At 49.1% G+C, this 13,346-nt stretch overlaps 1 protein-coding gene across 5 annotated transcripts in view; it reads right to left on the bottom strand.

Moving 5' to 3' along the window:
- The window catches only part of WDR25 (WD repeat domain 25), a 153,312-nt gene that overhangs the window by 57,311 nt on the left and 82,655 nt on the right, over positions 1 to 13,346 (bottom strand). For all 5 annotated transcript variants that reach the window (XM_010352366.3, XM_003941610.4, XM_010352368.3 and 2 more), the window contains exon 3: positions 5,585 to 5,732. In XM_010352366.3, coding sequence (XP_010350668.1) covers positions 5,585 to 5,732 — 148 coding nt within the window. The remainder of the gene's footprint in view (positions 1 to 5,584; positions 5,733 to 13,346) is intronic.

Raw genomic sequence — 13,346 nt, 5'->3', positions numbered from 1 at the left:
GAACTCCTTGGACTCTTTGCCATGGTTTTCATTTGGATACTTCTCACCCTTCCCATGCCAAGTGGTCTAAAGTCGGCAGGGCTAGCATTTCTCCCACTGGAGTGTGGCTGTCCATCTGGAGAGGGCTTCTTCCCTCAGTGGGCCACTTAATTGGAGGGATCAGTTACCATCAGTCTGGGGCACTCCTTCTTCCCAGAGGCCCAATGTTATCCTCTGCAGGTGGTAAGCTGCTGCCCAGCAGGCTCCCCAGGTGTCAGGTTGAGCAAACTGTTCACAGCAGGGAAACAGACATGGGGAGGGCATGCCACGCCATGTCTCAACAACAGAAGCTCTACTAGTCACAGGCCAGCACTGGACCCCAGCTCTGTCACCTCTGGCTGGACAGCCTCAAGAAAGTCATTGACCACTCTAAGCCTCAGTTTCTGGGTACATGAAATAGGGACAAAATCACTCCTCTCACAGGCTTGAGGGGAGACTTAACACGTTACATAAGCAAAGAGTCTACCATCGACTCACTCATTTCAGCTCCATGCAGGCCAGGCAGTGTGCTGCAAACCAGGGCTGCACAGCCCAAGGCCTGGCCCACAGTAAGGGCTCAGATAACATGTCATTCTGTTTCTCCTTGTAGCATTTCTCTGTTGGAAGCCCAGTCATAGTTTGAAAACAAGGGAGGGACCAGAAGACACCTCTTTGAAAGCAAGAAGAAATGGTCACTTATGAGCCCAGTCCCAGAGGGCTGCTTACTTCCACACACCATAACTCCCACCAAAAGACACTGGGACACCCAGGGCAGGAGGAGCCAGCCAGGGGCTGGGGAAGCAGAGCTGCAGGCAGTGGGCATCTGAAGGAAGAGGGCCATAGGCCTCCCACAGCCACGAGTACCTGGGGCTCTGGAGAGAGTCAGGCCAGGCAGGCTAGGGGTCTCCACACCCACTTGAGAGCCCTAATAAAGGCTATTCGGTGTTGTCCCATCACCAAGAGTTAGGGAAATGCAGAGGAGACACTGGGAGAACCCATGATGGCCCACGGCTCCTTCCAGTCTGCCCTCAAGACCCACACACGGGACCAAGAGCACATCTTTAAGCCCAGTGAGGGGACCAGCAGGGGCTTCTGGGTGATGACCAAAAAGTGGCCCCATGTGGGGAAATGGCCCGGCAACAAGGGCCAACTGGACAATTCAGCAGGAACAAGGGCCTAATGGCCATGGCGGAAGAGGAGAAGAGGAGCTCTTTGTTGGGGGCCTACCACGTGCCAGGCATTCTGCAAAGCACTCTGAATGCGTTATCACAGCTACTCCCTTCCACAGCCCCAGCACCAGGTGGTGTGGTAGAAACAGGTGAAGAGGCCTGGCTCAGGGAGGCAGAAGAGCCAACATGTGCACCCTGTCCATGTGCCCTCTCACGCATTCTGCCTCCAGGATCTGGGAGGTAGGCTCAGGTGGCATGGCACAGATGGCTCAGATGAGCCACCACACATCAGAAGGGCTGGCCCATGCCAGGAAGGAGGGCAGGGTTCCCTGCCCAGCCAGGGCCCCAGGGCTCCAGGGAGAGGAATCTCCTTTGCAGCAAACAAAGGGAAAGGACAGAGGCCCTACACGCCTCTACAGCTGCAGCTCCAGGGTCAGGCTAGGACACCTGCCTCAGGGCCTGGAGTCTGCAAGAAATATAAGATCGCTTAGAACTGAGTGAGCTCTCCAGGGGATTTTGAGGAGACCGGCTGAGCTGGTGTGTGGGACAGCTGAATCATAAGACAGGCGACATTCAGGGCCCTGGTGGAGTCAGCCAGTGTTTCCTGAGGCCACCTCAGCCTAACATGCCAGAGATGTTTTGTTAGGAAGATTACAGACTGAAACAGGAGCACCAAAAATAATTAATCTGTGAGCAGGTTTTATTTAAGTGTTGATTCATGGTTGTTCTATAAGCCAACAGCCTGTCAGAACTATAAATTAACGAGATAAAATGTTGCTGGCCTTCTATATTTCAGGCCAGATATTGACATTTTAGAATCCACAGATTTTTAACTGTATTGATTGAGGACACCAGGATAAATGGCCTTGGCGCCAAATTCCCATTAACGACAATGGGTACCAAGTGACTAATTCCCAAAGCACTGCGGTGAGAACGCCCTGCACTGCCTTCTCCTGGCAGGGAGCTCTAATGAGATTGAAATGAAAAAGCCAAATCACCAAGGGCGGAGAAAGGCAGACCCAGTAAAATGGGAGCTCAGACTCAGCAAAGAGAAAGGACAAGTTAAGTCAAAGCAGGACAAAAGCCATAGGGCTGCATGAGCCCAGCCCAATGGCCAAAGAGAGCACCCGCCAAAACCTGGGATAGAGGTGGAGTGTGCAGAGATGAAGCAGGAGACATGGGGAGAGGGAGGTGCAGGCCCCCCACCAGCCCTGGCAGCCCCTGACGGGCTCCACCGCCTAGGTAGGAGGACCTGGCAAGGACCAGCTCAGCTCATCCCACCCAAACAGGCACTGGGCAGCTGCTCCACACCAGCCCTGGCCAGAGGATTGAGACAGAAAGACCACCAGAACAGGCCCTCCATCCTCACAGAGCTCCCAGGCTAGCCAAGGAGAGCAGGACAGGCCCTGTCTGAGTGTGGGGAGCTTCCCCAAGGTTGTGGTCCGAACCCCTCAATCATTCTGTCCCAGGAGCCCACCACACTCTCCACTGTGGTCTCAGCACCAAGTCCGACACGCAGTGGGTGCACAGTAAGTAACTGCGGAGTAAACGAAACTGGGCCTTCAGCAGATGAACCCAGTGGTGAGCACCATTCCTAGCAGATGGATGGAGTGAAGGAGTCCTCAATCACCTCCCTCATTGGATGATAATGCCCTGGGGGCAGCGCCATGCTTTTCTTTACCCACCCAACACACCATAGCTAGAGGGGCATGTTGGGCCTGGGGCCAGACAAGCTGTTCTCCAAATGCAGTCCTATCACCAACTGGCAGGCAAGGCATTCTACCTCCAGCTCCTCCAACTCTCCACCAGGGGCTGCACATCACACAGGAGCAGCGGGAGCTACCAGGGAGGCCTACCCAAAGCACGGACGAGCCCTGATTCTTGCCTGCTCCAAACTCAGCAACAACATCGAGCTGCCACCTGCTATGGCAGTCCCCGACTCATTAGGCAGGAGGACCCTCTTTGAATGTCTAAAAATTTCAGAACCCCCGTCAAAACGCACCCACCCCCACCCACCGACCCACACAATTGCATGCATTTGTTTCACATCTGTTGATTGAGAGAATAACGACTAAGGGCCAATATGAACCCATCAATGCCATCAAATGAACTTGATTTGAGTAACCCAACGGTGTGAGCGAGCTCAGTTTCTGCTCTGTGAGCAGTGTTTTCATTTGGACACTTCTCGTGCTCATGTGACCCACAGGCTGGGGATTCGCCTCCTGCACTCCTCAGACTCATCTCCCCAGGTCCCTGCGTCCCATATTACACCCTGCTTTGGTTTCCATGCATACAACATAGAATCCTGTTCCTGTGACGACTCTGTCCTTGTTCCATGTGCAAGAACCTACTTCCTTCCTCATCAACCATATCTCCTCCATCCTAATTCTCTGGCCACCTAATTCATGGCTCAGCTTGGTTTCACTTCCTCCAGGAAGTCTTTGATTTTTCAAGCTAGATATTCTTTCAATTCCTGTCTTGCTCCATCACTGCAGTTTGGGATTGTCTCTGCATTTCTGTCTTCCCCAGCAGACTAGCTTCTCCAGGGTAGGCACTGGGTCTTGCTCAGCTCTGTATCCCTTATACCAGGCATATCATATGGTACACGCAGACAACAGAATGTAACAGTCAGGCAGCAGGCTTGGAGACTGGCAGACTGTGCATCCTGGCTCTGCCACTTGCTGGTTTGTGCTCCTGGCCAGTATGTGTACAGCTGATTCTGATGGTGCCTGCCTCAAAGGGTGAGTGGGGCCTACATGAGATGCTGTACAGAGGCTGAGGAAGAATGCCCTGAACACAGCGGGTGCTCAGTAGTAAGTGCTCCATCATCAGCCCAGTCATCACTATCATCAAGTGGCATCAAACTCCCTGAGTCCGGCCACTCCACAAGGGGTTAAGAAGATCAGCAAGAAAAAAAAAAAAAAAGATCAGCAAGACCAGGGAAGTGCTTCGTGAGAAGAAAATGCCACACACATGGCCCGGTGAGAAGGGCATGGGATCTGCAGTTGCACAGACATGGCCTCAAACCCCTGCTGGCCATGCACCACTGGGAGGCACTGAGCAAGCTGCTTCAGTCCTCTGAGCCTCAGTCTCCTCGCCTTTAAAATGGAAATAATCACTGCTGGCAACTGTTGTGAGGGTTAGACAGGCTGTGTGTAAAGCCTATGGCACCTGGCAGGGGCCCTGTGACCACCAGTATTGTCCCCTCCCCTACTGAGCATGCATGGGAGTCAAAGGAGCTGTGAGGCCCCCCACACTCAAGGTGGAAACAAACTACCTTCTGCGTCTTCCCTCTGTGTCTCCTCGGGGATGCTGCGCATAAGCAGCAGGGGTTGGACCAGCAAGTTATCATCTCCTTCTTGCCAGAACCTGGGAGAGGCAGGCCCCAGAGCCACCACCACTGCGGGACCAGGCAGGCAAGATGCTGGACTGGGGGCTCAAGGGAAGCCCCAGGGACTGTTGTGAAGTCTGGCCTCTCCCTGGGCTCCTGGCAGTGGAGCCCAGCAGAAAGGGAACTGAGGAGGAGCTCTGGGGAGGAGGCAGTGTGGTGCTAAAAGAGGCTGGATCCTGCTCATGGAGAGGGATAAAAATTTCTTTAAAAGGAAAGGAAAGAAAGAAAAGAAACAGAGAGACAAGAGAGAGAAAGAGAAAGAACGAAAGAAAAAAAGAAAAGAGGAGAAAAAAGAAAAGAAAGAGAGGAAGGAGCCAGACCTGGGAGTTAGATGGCACAGGTACGAATCCCAGCTCCACCACTCCCTGGCTGTCCTCACTGGAAACCCAGGACAGGGCTCATGTGGGGGGCGTGGCTGCAATGGCTGCTGACAGTGTCTGCTGCACAGGATCACTCAAGGAGGAAAGTTCCTTCCACTGACTTCGCTCTCCTTCTCGCCCTGCTTGTCAAGAGCCCCCTCAGGATTTACCCAGCACAAATCCATCTTCCCCAAGTGCCTTTTCAGTGTGGGCATTAAAGCAGAACTCGTTTGAAGACTTTCCTTATGAGCTGGAATCATTTCTCACAGCCTTTCAACGATAATGAATTGACAGAAATTCTAAACTGATTCCAACCAAAGGACACAGTGATAAAGTTAAATCTATTTCGGCACAAATTGCATGTCAGAAGTAGATTAAAAAGCCACCTCTTTATCCAGCCCCATGGCTTGGGGCTGAGACAACCTTGGGGCTCTGTCCTCTGTGTTGGCTGGCAGAGGCCCACCCTCTGTGGGGAGTCACAGTTCTAAACAGTCTGGAAACTCTGTCACCAAGCATGAGCCCACCCCGAGGCCCCCTCTCCCTCTGCCACGCAACCACATACAGCTGGTGACTGCGTGCCCACCAGAGAACCTTCCCCAGTGACAGAGCTGCCAGCTCTCCTCAGGGTAGTAATAGAAGAAACTCACCTGTTTCAAGGTCTGTTAGATGCAGGCCGAAGTCAAAGCCACCACTGAGGATGCGCCGGCCACAGGGAGACCAGCGGGCGGCCCGTACTGCTTCTGTGTGCAGGGAGTAGGTCTGCAGGCAGTACCCGGAGTCCACGGCGTTCCATACCTGCAGGCAAACACAGACAGCACCAGGCATCACAACAAGGGCCTGGTCTCCAGGGCTCAGCTTGACCCCTCTGTAGAGGAAAAAAGGTCTCGGTGGAATTAGATTACCATTATTTTACTGCCAAATCTATATCGAGATGTTAAACTTTTCACTGCAAAAATGTAAAGGCTTGGGATTGGTAAGTTGGAAGGATTGTTTCCCCATATTTTTTCTGGGGTTGAGAAAACAGCATTCTGGCTGGGTACGGCAGCTCACACCTGTAGTCCCAGCACTTTGGGAGGCCAAGGTGGGTAGACTGCTTGTGTTCAGGAGTTTGAGACCAGCCCAGGCAACACAGTGAAACCCTGTCTCTACAAAAAATTAGTTGGGCGTAGTGGTGCATGCCTATAGTCCCACTACTCAGGAGGCTGAGGCAGGAGAACTGTTTGAACCCAGGAGGCAGAGGTTGCAGTGAATCATGACTGCACCATTGCACTCCAAGCTGGGTGACATAGCGAGACCATCTCAAACAAAAAGAAAACAGCATTCCTGTGTCTGCCAGTCACCTGCACAGCCCTCCACACTTGCTTCATCCCTGCAGCCAAGAGGGAGTCCTGCGAACTCATCATTCACAGCCCTATCCCAGGCTCACCTGCAACCCTGGCATCTGTCCTGCCATGGACCCTGCCTAAGGCCCCGCTATATTCATGGGTTCTGCTATAAGACTAAGATCCAAAAAGGAATCTCCCACACTCATATTTACGACCAGTCAAAGTGCAAATATCTGCCTTAGGGGCAGCTGTCCTCTTGTTGGGGGAGAGAAGGTACTGTCCCTCCTTCCCAACCTGGCCTTCTATGAGGGCATGAGGCTCATGGGAGAAAACCCTGTTACACTCAATGACTTCTGAAAAATGATCTAAGATATCAAGTATAAAACTTCACACTTCCAGAGCCAGGGGCACACCATGCAAGAGCCCCTGAGCTTAGCTTTCCACCAGCTCTCCTAGCAAATGCCCCCAAACACACCATGCAGGCCACGGAACAGCCAGAGAGTTCGGAATGTGGCAGGGTAGGCCCTGGGCCTGACATACAGAGGTACTCAGCAATGCCAGTACCCTACCTTCCTGTCACTGCAGGATGAGGGTGATGCTCTCACCTACCACCCAGGTAACTCAGAGACTGAACCCGAGAAGCAGAAGAGCACCTGCAGCCAGCACCTGGGAGTCAGAACTAAGTGCCTCCCGCCAGGTACTGCTGCTTGCAGGTCACAGGCCTTGGCAGAGTGGCTTTGCCTCTCTGGTCTTAGTCCCCTCTGCCCTGAAGTGGGGGATAAGAAGAGGGCCACCCCAAAGGCAGTGGTGAAGGCTGAGGAGGTAATGCCTACACAGCACACAGCACAATGGCTGGCACACAGCTGGATTCCCAGACCTGTTCCATTAGGAAAACCAAGCTTCATTGTCTTTAATAAGAGAAAATCCCAAACAAAGTATACCCATGCACTTCTACAAACCTGATCCCAGGCATAACCTTCTCATGAGAGATGAGAAAATTCTCATCTCATGAGAGATGAGAACCTGAGGTTCTCAGAATGCAAAGGATCAGAGCTCCGAAACCTAGTTTCCTGGGATTATGTAAATGTCTACGTTTAAGAAAACAAAAGGTCAAGAGTATCCTTCGAAAAATGTGAAAAGAAGGGCCGGGCGCGGTGGCTCAAGCCTGTAATCCCAGCACTTTGGGAGGCCAAGGCAGGTGGATCACGAGGTCAAAAGATCGAGACCATCCTGGTCAACATGGTGAAACCCCGTCTCTACTAAAAATACAAAAAAGTAGCTGGGCATGGTGGTGCGCGCCTGTAATCCCAGCTACTCAGGAGGCTGAGGCAGGAGAATTGCCTGAACCCAGGAGGCGGAGGTTGCGGTGAGCCGAGATCGCGCCACTGCACTCCACCCTGGGCAACAAGAGCGAAACTCCGTCTCAAAAAAAAAAAAAAGAAAAGAAAAGAAAAAAGAAAAATGTGAAAAGAGATCAGTTCCTTTCTTCCTCACTAAGGGTCAATAGCTAGGGTCTCAAAGTGAAAAATCAAGGAACAGCAGTATTTACATTTAGAAACATGAACAGAAATAACGAAGACACAGCCAGAAGACTTCAAAGTGGCTCAAGAATTTGTGGGAGGGAAATGGGGCACAGGGAACTGCTGTTATCCAAAAATATGTGTGAATATGAGTTTAATTTTATTTAAATAGTAAAATAAACTAGATCTACAGGATTCACATGGTTAAACAGTAAAAAAGTTAACATTACGTATGTAAGTCAAACTGCATATGCAAAGTACAATGCCACTGAAGTTTTTAAAATACATGAACCACCACCTCGTACCCATTAGGATGGTTGCCATCAAAAAGCAGAAAATACCAAGCACTGACAAGGATATGGAAAAACTGGAACCCTTGTGCACTGCTGGTGGGAATGTGCAATGGTGCGACCACTGTGAAAAACAGCACGGCAGTTCCTCAAAGAATGAAATCTAGAATTTCAACATAATCCAGCCGTTCCACTTCTGGGTAAATGCCCAAAAAACCGCAACCAGGGTCTCAAAGAGATACTGTACATCCATGTTCAGAGAAGTATTATTAATAATAGCCAAACGAGGAGAGCAATGCAAGTGTCTATGGACAGATGAATGAATTTAAAAATGTGTTCTATCCATGCAGTGGAATAGTATTCAGCCTTAGAATGGAAAGAAACCTTGGCAATTGCTGCAACATAGATGAAACTTGAAGATATTATGCTAGGTAAAATAAGCCAGCCGTATAAGAGCAAAGACTATATAACTGCACTTATATGAGGTACCCAGAGTAGTAAAAATCATAGAGATAGATGGAAAGTAGAATGGTGGTTGCCAAGGCTGGGGGAGGGTGAACGGGGAGTTGTTTAAGGGGGACAGAGTTTCAGTTTTCCAACATAAAGCGTTCTGTGGACAGATGAAGTGAGGGCTGCACAACACTGTGAATGTGCTGAACGCCACTGCACTGTATGCTTTATCATGGTGAAGACGGTCAATTTTATGTTGTGTATTCTGACACAGTTCTTAAAAATACATTCACACAAAAAGATCGCACTTATTTTTGCATTTGTAGACTATAAAAAAATGCATGAGGATGGCCAATCACTCCTAGGAATGGAGAGAGGGGCCGGGCTGGAGGAAGGAGCTATGAACACTAAGCAGCAGCTCTTCCAAAGGGTGGGCAGAGCAGGTCGGGGAGAGTATATAAGATAGGGGAGATGAGACGGGGGAGGGAAGATGAGACGGGGAGGGGAGATGAGATGGAGGAGGGAGATGAGATGGGGGAGGGAGATGAGATGAGGAGGGGAGATGAGATGGGAGGGGAGATGAGATGGAGGAGGGAGATAAGATGGCAGGGGAAATGAGATGGGGAGGGAGATGAGATGGGGGAGGGAGATGAGATGAGTGGGGGAGATGAGATGGGAGGGGAGATGAGATGGAGGAGGGAGATAAGATGGCAGGGGAAATGAGATGGGGGAGGGAGATGAGATGGGGGAGGGAGATGAGATGGGGGAGGGAGATGAGATGGGGGAGGGAGATGAGATGGGGAGGGGAGATGAGAGGGGGAGGGGAGATGAGATGAGAAGGGGAGATGAGATGGGGAGGGGAGATGAGACGGGGAGGGGAGATGAGATGAGGAGGGCAGAAGAGATGGGGAGGGGAGATGAGATAGAGAGGGGAGATGGGATGGGGAGGGCAGATGAGATGGGAAGAGGAGATGGAAAGAAAGGGCAGATGGGATGGGGTAGGGAAGCCGGGATGGGGTAGTGGTGATAAAATGCAGGTAATGAAATGGGTGCAGGTAATGAAAAGGGTGATGAAATGGGGTAAGGGAGATGAGGAGAGGGAGAGATGGAGGATGCTCTGAAGAAAATATGCCCAAATGTTTCCTATGAAACTCATTCATTTATTCATTCATTCAACAAAGATGTCCTGAGTACCTGCTATTAGCCAGGCATTGTGCAACAGTAAACAAATAGGACAAAAATCTCTGCCTTCAAAGAGTTTATATTCTAGTGAGGGAGACAGACACTAAACAAATAAAAATCCATAGTACATAAGGCAGTAGTAAAGACTGACGTATTAAAAAGTAGAAAAGGGCCAGGCGCGGTGGCTCAAGCCTGTAATCCCAGCACTTTGGGAGGCTGAGGCGGGTGGATCACGAGGTCAAGAGATCGAGACCATTCTGGTCAACTTGGTGAAACCCCGTCTCTACTAAAAATACAAAAAATTAGCTGGACATGATGGCTCGTACCTATAATCCTAGCTACTCAGGAGGCTGAGGCAGGAGAATTGCCTGAACACAGGAGGAGGTGACTTTGAAGGGGTGAGAAAGCAAGCTATGCAGAAATTGGGGGAAGAAGCTTCAGGCAGGGACAGGAGTATGCCTGGCATGGCCAAGCAACAGCAAGAAGGCCACTGCAGCTAGTGGGTGAACAAGACTCGGGGTTGGCGGGAGGTAGTAAAAAAGGGACAAAGTCGGAAAATCGCAAGGCACTGGGGCATTCCAGGGCTCTGCAGGTGGAAGGGAAGGGAATGGGGGCTGGTTTCACCCCAATAGGACCACTCCAGCTACCATGCAGGGAGGAGAATGAGGAGCAAGGGAGATGAAGGAAGATGATCAGGAGGCTTCTGCAAGAATCCAGGGAGAAAGGTAGAAATGGCTTGGACCAGTGGGAGGCAGTAGAGAAGTGGCCTGCCTTGGAGGGTAGAAGCAACAGGATTTCCCTGAACTGGAGGTAGGATATGAGGGCAAGGGAAAAGCCCAGGACATATTGGCAGTTCCTGGCCAAGCAGGGGTTTAGTTGCAGGGATGGGTCAGCCTACAGAAGGGGTAAATCTGAGGGAAGGAGCTACCTAGAGCTTTTTGAACAACAGAGAGCAGGCAGTATAAAGACTCTTTCCCATACCAGTGCCATGTTCAAAGCAGAGTCCCAGGGCAGAGGCTGAGCTTTGGATGCCATTGTCATGGAAATGGTGCTGCCACCACGTGCTGGATGAGCTCTCCTAGGGAGCAAATGCAGATAGGACAGAGAGGAGTCCCACATCTCAACCCCAGGCCCCCAAGGTTCAAAGGCTGGAAGTCAGGGGAGAAGAAGGAGAAAGCAGAAAGGAGTCTAAGAAGAGGCCGGTGAAGTGGGAGAGAAACACAGCAGAATCTTGGAAGCCTAGAGAAGAGAGTGTTTGACAAAGAGACTGGTCACCATGTCAAATGCTGGCAGGTGGGTCCACTGAGAACTGAGAATGGACATCTGGGGATCTGACAATCTCAGGGGCAGGTATATGGGTATAGAGTTACTTTCTATACTTTTGAGTATGTTTAAAACATTTCCTATTTTAAAATAAAAATATTAAATTAATGAGTGGGAGAGGAGGAGGAGAAGAAGAAGAAAAAAGGGAGAGAAAGAGGGATGGGGAAGTGGGGAGAGGGAGAAAAAAGAAACTGGATGGCAGATAGAGAGGGAGGAGAAGAGAAGGGAAAAAGGAGGGAGCAGGGGGAGAGGAGAAGAGAAGAAAGGGGAGGAGAGGATGCCAAGGAGGAGAGGAGGGAGGGGAGACGAAGGACATGGTAGTCATGAAAGAAAGAAGAAATTAAAAAAAAAAAAAAAAAAAAAAAAAAAAAAGCTTGAACTCTATGACATCCAAGGCCAAAAGCAGCAAATCAGAATGTTTGAATTCTTGTCCAGGGAAACTCCTGAATTAGCCATGGAAACATGTAAGGAGATCCATCAGTCTGCAAATTGTCTGACAAGTCCCCTCTGAGGTGAAAAATGCACACTTGGCTCTCCTGGTAGACGCACAGACAACGACAGCATCAGAATCAATGCAGACCAGTCAGCTACCTCTCAAAGCTACCCAGGGTGAAGGAGCCAATCGCTCTCCTTAATTGAATTTAATGTTCACTGTCAGGTTTTAAAGATTAATTCCCAAACATTGCAGCAAACTGAAGTGTGTACCTTTTTTCAATCAAGTAATTACAGATCTCAAAATGCCTTCATAGAATTAAGGAGTTAAGTCTTTTGTCAAATGTTCCACGATGATTTCATGTATTAACTGGAGACATTCTTTGTGTCCGACAAAAGCAACAGATTTGAAAAAAATATGACAAGTAAAATATGGTGCAGTCATTTGTCAGTACGGTATTTACCGTAGTTTCTGTGTCCTCATTACCGAGACATGGCTCCACCAGGAATTCCTCACAGTCTCCAAAGATTTAACAAGTATTGATCTAGCCACAGGTCATGTTCTTCCTGCCTGCCTGCCTTTCGGTTTTGGTTATAAAAGATATAACACAGTCACCTTGTAAGTTCTTCAAACTATGCAGAAGTGCAAAAGCAAAATCCCATAGGAAACAGCCATGGGATTGTTGTTTCTCTGATTTCATTGGAAATATGTGTGCTCTGCCAAAAAATAAAAATAAAAATAAAAAAATAAAAAATAAATAAAAACCAGAAAAATATGAAGAAAATAAGAGTCATTCATAACCCCATCACCTGGCTGTCAAACTTCTGCCTCCCATGTGGCCCTACTCCACTCGCTCTTGTCTCGGAGACCCTCCTAGGCCTCGCTCCTGGCCTCACCCCACCTCTTGACAGTCCCTGTTGCCCCAGAAAATAATTTGAGAGACCATTCTCAAACTCACATAGCTCAGCCCAAGCCTGTGCAACCAGCACTTAACCCTTCACCAAGGGGATGAGATCAGCCTGTTTGCCAAAGCTTTGGGAATCCTTCAAGATGCTTGTGTTCTAGAGCTGGATTGCATCGATTCTAAAGACCAATTTGGGAAAACACCTTAGTAATAGTGAGTCTCTCAATCCATGAACAGGATGCCTCTCTCCATTAATTTAGGTCTTCTTTCATTTTCTTAAGCAACAGTTTGTGGGCTTTTTTAATGAAAAGATCTTGAATGTCTTTTGTCAAATTTATCTCTAATTATTTCACAGGTTGATAATATCGTAAATTGTATTTTTAACTTTTATTTTCAGATTGTTCATTTCTCATCTGTAGAAATACAATTAATTTTGTATATTGACCTTGGATTCCGAAACCTTACTAAACTCACTTTTTTGTTCTAGAAGCTTTTTTTAAATAGATACAGTGAAATTTTTTTTTCTTTCCAAGTTAGAGTCTCACTGTGTCACCCAGGCTGGAGTGAAGTGGTATGATCATAGTTGACTGTGAAACTTTGAACTCCTGGGTTCAAGCAATCCTTCCAAGGAGCTGGGACTGCAGGCACATGCCACCTGACTAATTGCTTTTAATTTTCTTTTTGCAGACCTGGGGGTCTCACTATGTTGCCCAAGCTGGTCTCAAACCCCTGGCCTCAAATGATACTCCTGCCATAGCTTCCCAAAGTGCTGGATTACAGCATGAGTCACTGTGAGCATCCTGGAATTGTATACAAATAAACTGCCTTTATTTGCAAATGATCATGTTATCTGCAAATAAAGGCAATTTTACTTCCTTTCCAACCTGGATCCTTTTCTTGTCTTATCACACTGGCAATCTCTAGCATAATGTTAAATAACTACAGCTAGTGCTTGACTTACGACCACGGTCGGGACCGCGGA

Source organism: Saimiri boliviensis, chromosome 2 (assembly GCF_048565385.1).
Source record: "Saimiri boliviensis isolate mSaiBol1 chromosome 2, mSaiBol1.pri, whole genome shotgun sequence".
Classification (NCBI taxonomy): Eukaryota; Metazoa; Chordata; class Mammalia; order Primates; family Cebidae; genus Saimiri; species Saimiri boliviensis.
Note: the sequence above shows the minus strand (reverse complement) of the source record. Positions and strands in the feature narration are given on the sequence as shown.